The 5,147-nt window shown below is 43.0% G+C and overlaps 1 protein-coding gene across 4 annotated transcripts in view; it reads right to left on the reverse strand.

Annotated features, from left to right (window-relative positions):
* The window catches only part of Armh3 (armadillo like helical domain containing 3), a 253,901-nt gene that overhangs the window by 208,814 nt on the left and 39,940 nt on the right, over nt 1-5,147 (reverse strand). For all 4 annotated transcript variants that reach the window (XM_008845618.3, XM_029569626.1, XM_008845621.3 and 1 more), the window contains 3 exons: nt 2,205-2,297; nt 670-744; nt 462-548 (listed from right to left, as the gene is read on the reverse strand). In XM_008845618.3, the coding sequence (XP_008843840.1) occupies nt 462-548; nt 670-744; nt 2,205-2,297 (255 nt within the window). The remainder of the gene's footprint in view (nt 1-461; nt 549-669; nt 745-2,204; nt 2,298-5,147) is intronic.

Here is a 5,147-nt window from a genome sequence, read left to right on the forward strand (position 1 = left end):
CCTAGCCCCTCTCCCACAATATTCTGCTTTAGTATGGAATATCCAGAGAGAAATCCAAACACTTTTTTCTTTTTAAAAAGTAGCTAGGTAGATACCAGGTGTGGTGGTACATCCTGCAATCCCAAAGGGATCAGAAGTTGACTGTCATTCTCAGCTGCATAGTGAATTTAAGGCTAGTCTGAATACATCATTCCAAGTATATGTCTTCTATATTAAACCAAGTATTTCAGAAGTGACACCATGGCTGGGCATGGTGATAACACACTTTTTAATCACAACACTCAAGAGACAAAGACAGAGGCAGGTGAATCACTGTGAATTCAGGACAGCCTGGTCGACATAACAAGTTCCAGGCCAGCCAGGATTGCACAGTAAGACTCTTCATCAAAAAAAAAAAAAGTGACAGCACACCTACCAAGAAGACTGTAAAAATAATAACTGTACACTAGGGACCCACCTACCTCATATTTTCTGTAGTTGACCAGCAAAGCCAAGAGGACAACAGCATCATAGCCATGTTCCCTGCGACTTAGGGGATGGGACAGAATCTGTAACAAGAAGCACAATGCATCACTCTTAAGTGCCAACTCCTGCTTCCTAGGAAAACAGACTGAAAATTTGAAGAGATGGTCCATCTAAAAGAGAAAGGTCATGAAGAAGTTGACCTACCTGTAAAATTGCTTCAAATATACTGTTGATCATTACATATTCCAGGATAGTGTTCTGGCTGATGTTGTCTGTCACCTGAATGCAATAAAAGGTTTTTAAGCGCTGGGAAGCAACACAGTGGTAGAACACTTGCCTAACATTCGCAAGGCACAGAGTTCAATCCCCAGGACCATCAAAAAGCAAAAAAACAAAACAAAACAAAAAAGCACAAAAGGCTTTTAAGGTTTGTACTGAGGCACCTGACATCTCATGTGTATTTCCTACTTGAGCATTTAAGTAAAACAGAAATGTTAAAACCATCCACTAGATATTTAGTAAACCTTTCACAAGCACTTCAAAGCTATCACCACAGCTTGAATACACAGATACTATAAAGGAAGGAAAAGTCCTTGCTGGGTCATAGCATATGCCTATAAACCCAGTGCTTGGTGAAGGGTGGGGAAGGTGGAAGTAAGCGGATCATTGTGAGTTTGGAGCCGTCCTAGGTTGCAGACTGTTCCAGGTCAGCCTGGGCTAGAATGAGACCCTGCCTCATTAAAAAAAAAAATACCACATACCTACATATGAACCTTCCTAAAATTTTAAACTTCTTACTGTTTCTCTCCTACCCTCACAAGTATTTACTTAACAGTTTCTTCAAATGCACATGATGTCTGTAAATGTAAAAGTCTCCAAGAGGTGGCAAGGAAAAGGAACCACCTGAAATAAGTTAACACCCAACTCTTTCACTGGGACATGGAGGCAAGACTACAGTGATAAAATCAAAGTCAGAACAAACAAAAACATTTCAGAATCACAAGAACCATTTTCAAATGAGATGTGATAAGAAGAACAAATCTGACAATCCAGAATCTAGAATGGTCCTTCTAAAGTGGTATCTTTCGGACTTATGAGATGGCTCAGTAGATTAAGACACTTGCTGCCAAGCCTGATGATCTCAGTTGATTCCTGGATCCCACATAGTGGAAGGAAAGAATCAACTCCTCCAAGTTGTCCTCTGACCACCATGCATGCAAGTATACATGCACATGCACACACAGAGAATAATTTTTTAGTAAAATAAAAAATAGGGGCTCATCAGTTAAGTGCTCCGACTGCTCTTACAGAGGACCTGGGTTCGATTCCCAGCACTCACATGACAGCTAACAACCATCCATAACTACAGTTTCAGAAGAATTCGACACTCTCTTCTGACCTCCAAGGGTATTTCACGACATGGTTGAACATATTATTTTTTTGGTCTTTTTGAAAGACAGGGTCTCCCTGTAGCCCCTGCTGGCCTGAAACACAGTATCTGTAGACCAGGCTGGCCTTGAACACACAGAGATCCACTTGCCTCTGCCTCTGAAGTGCTGAAATTAAAGGCGTGCCCCATCACACCTGGCTAATGGGTGCACTTAACATTCAGACAAAAAGGAATGACATACTATGCCAGCAGAGAATTTCTCTTTTACCTTCTAACTGAACAAGTATTCAAATAAGCTTGTTCCTGATGTAATTAATACCCTTGACAAACACATAGATGGGTCACTTACAGTAACTAAGCAAAGGAGAAGTTTCAGACATAAACTTTTCAGGCTTTCAGAACCTTCAGCACAAAGCAGTGAATCCAAACTCTCCATCAAGTTCTGGGAAAGAACCATTAAACATTAAGGCATACCAAATAACATTTACACCCCATCTTTATTCAACTCTGGGTTATATTACACAGGATAATATGAATAACACGCAGTGAAGCAACGGTGTCATTTTCTTGATCCAGACTTTGCAAAATCAAAGAAAAAGACTTCAAAGTCTAGCCATTTGGGGGAAAGTGTTTTTGAATAACTGCAGAAAATAAGGAATTTGCTCTTCCACTATATGAATGTTTGAAGCTTGTCACACACACACATAAGCCTTTAGATTAGCACAATGAAGTAAACTGAAAAGCAGAAGCCTAATGGTTAAATAAATTTCAAAAGCAAATTTTATAACTTGTTAAAGAAAGCATATTATTCAATGCAGGCACAATGAACCAATGGCAAAGATACACTCACTACTGGCGAGGACCAGACATGACCCAATAAAGCTAGCTGCATTCATCATTAGCAACTCCATGTGACAGCATGACTGGAATTTGTGGCCTGCACTAAAAATCAGCTTTTAGATTCAAACTAATCAAAAAATAAAACCTTAATACTATGACAGAGGGAAGAAGAAATGTTCTACAGTAAATAAAGGATGAGAGGGATTCGGGGGAAGACGACACATGCCTTTAATTCCAGCATTTGGGAAGCAGACGGATTTCTATGGGAGCCAAACCAGCCTGGTCTATATAGTGAGTTCCAGGCCAGCTGGGAGTACAAGGAGACCATAACTCAAAACAGAGGGAAGAGGAGGGAAGAGGAGGGGAGAGGAGGGGAGAGGAGGGAAGGACAGGGGAGGGAAGGAAGGGAAAAAAATTTTTTTCTGTGTATGAGTGTTTTACCCCCATGTACATAAGTAAGCCTGTATGTGCAATGCCCTTGGAGGACAGAAGAAGACGTCAGTTCCCTTGGAACTGGAGTTACAGATGTTGTTAGCTGCCACATTGGTGCTGGGATCCAAACCTTGGTCCTGTGCAAGAAAAGTCAGTGTTCTTAACTGCTGAGCCACTTCTCCAACCCCTTGTAATAAAGAAATTTTTATGTCAGGCATGGTGGCACATGCCTTTAATCCCAGCATTCAGGAGGCAGAGGCAGGCAGATCTCTGTGAGATCAAGGCCAGCCTGGTTGCCATAGCAAGTTCCAGCTGGGATTACAGGGAGACCCTGTCTCAAAAAGACAAAAAAAATATTTTTTTTAATCTTGTGTGTACATATGTGTATATGTTTGTGCATGCATGTGTGTGTGCACATGCATGTGAAAGGCAGACGTCCATCAGGTGTCTTCCTCGATCAATCTTCACCCTATTTTTTGAGACAAGGTCTTTCACTGAATCTGGAGCTTGCCAATTTGGCTAAACTGGCTAGTCAACAAGCCCCTAGGATCTTCCTGTCTCTGCTTCCCCAGTGCCGGGATTAAAGGCCTGTACACCTACAGATTTGTAAGTAAAAAGGGGCTAGGCTGGAATTAACACAGATGTGACCAGACACATGTAACTGAGAAGGGGCTGGACTAGGTTGGGCTGGTCTGGGCATCAATGTAAATTTGCCCTCACACATGTAATTGATAAGAGGCTGGGCAGGGCTGGACTGGGCTGGGCTGGGCATCTATGTAGACAAGCTCACACACCAGTTATTGATACTGGACTGGGCTGAGCTGGACATACATGTAGATGTGATGGGCCCAAGTCCCTCCAAAATGATGGATTTAAACTAAAATGCCCCAGGCCTGAGAAAAACTGTACAAGGAAGTAAAAATAAAAAATAATTCTGAATGCTAAGAACAAGCTGAGCTGACCTTTTTCATGCTCCTTTGACCAAGCTGTAAATCATCCCAGAAATTCCCCCTACCTGTGCTTGGCACATAGCCACCACTTGTCTTTAAAAGAAACCTGTGAACTGGGCTCTGGACTTCCGAGTGAGGTGGGAGTCTGTTTTGCAAAACGCCAATAAATCCTCATGCTTGTTGCATCTCCTGATTTGAGGACTGAGTTATTGGGGTGCGACCTCCTGTGAACGTTGGGTACCCCAGTCTGGGGGTCCAACACTTTCAATATCTTTACCCCAGTCTGGGGGGGGTCCAACACTTGGGGGCTCGTCCGGGATTTGGTCGCCCCCAGACCCATTTCCTCAGATCAGCAGGAGGTAAGAATATTTGTTTTGTGGTTTGTCTTGGTCTTAATGTCTGTCAGTCATTTTCTGCTCTGGGAACGTTCCGTCTGAACAGTTGTGCCTGTACAGGACCTATAAGTCTGTATTCTGGGAACCAGCGGGAGTGGCAGACGTGCCCAGAGACCCCAGGTTCCACCACTCTGACCTTAGTGGCCAGAGTGATCTGAAGTGAGGAGGACAGCGCAGTTTTCCTCACCTCGGGAGAAGGGAGATTAGCTTGGCTACTCCCCTCCTGATCCGTACTTTCAGTTTTTGGGTTAAGAAGCGCGCAGTAAGGATTTTGTTTTGTCTTGTCTGTATTTGTGCCTGGGGATCCTAAAAGTAAACATAATAAATGCAGTGTGCATTTGAGTGAAAGGATCAGTCCACATGAATGTAATTTAATGTGATATGCATGTGTTTGAAGGTTACATTATTATCTTAAAGGGGAAGATCTGGTTTTTCTAGATTCTCCATTTTAAGTTTTCCTCCACTCTTTTTACCTTTCCTTCTATTTTCGGCTCAAGTCTTCACGTGGGACCATTAAAGGCGAAGGAGCAATTGAGGTTTTCTGGTCAGGGCCACTCCCTGATGTAAGCCAAAGGCTCTTAGCCCTCTTAGTGGACCCCGACTGCCCACACGGGTGGAGACGAGACAGCCTTCCTGTACTTCCTTCTCCTCTCTTCAGCCACTGAAAAAGCCCCG

Source organism: Nannospalax galili, unplaced genomic scaffold (genome assembly GCF_000622305.1).
Source record: "Nannospalax galili isolate Female #2095 unplaced genomic scaffold, S.galili_v1.0 scaffold161, whole genome shotgun sequence".
Taxonomy (NCBI): Eukaryota; Metazoa; Chordata; class Mammalia; order Rodentia; family Spalacidae; genus Nannospalax; species Nannospalax galili.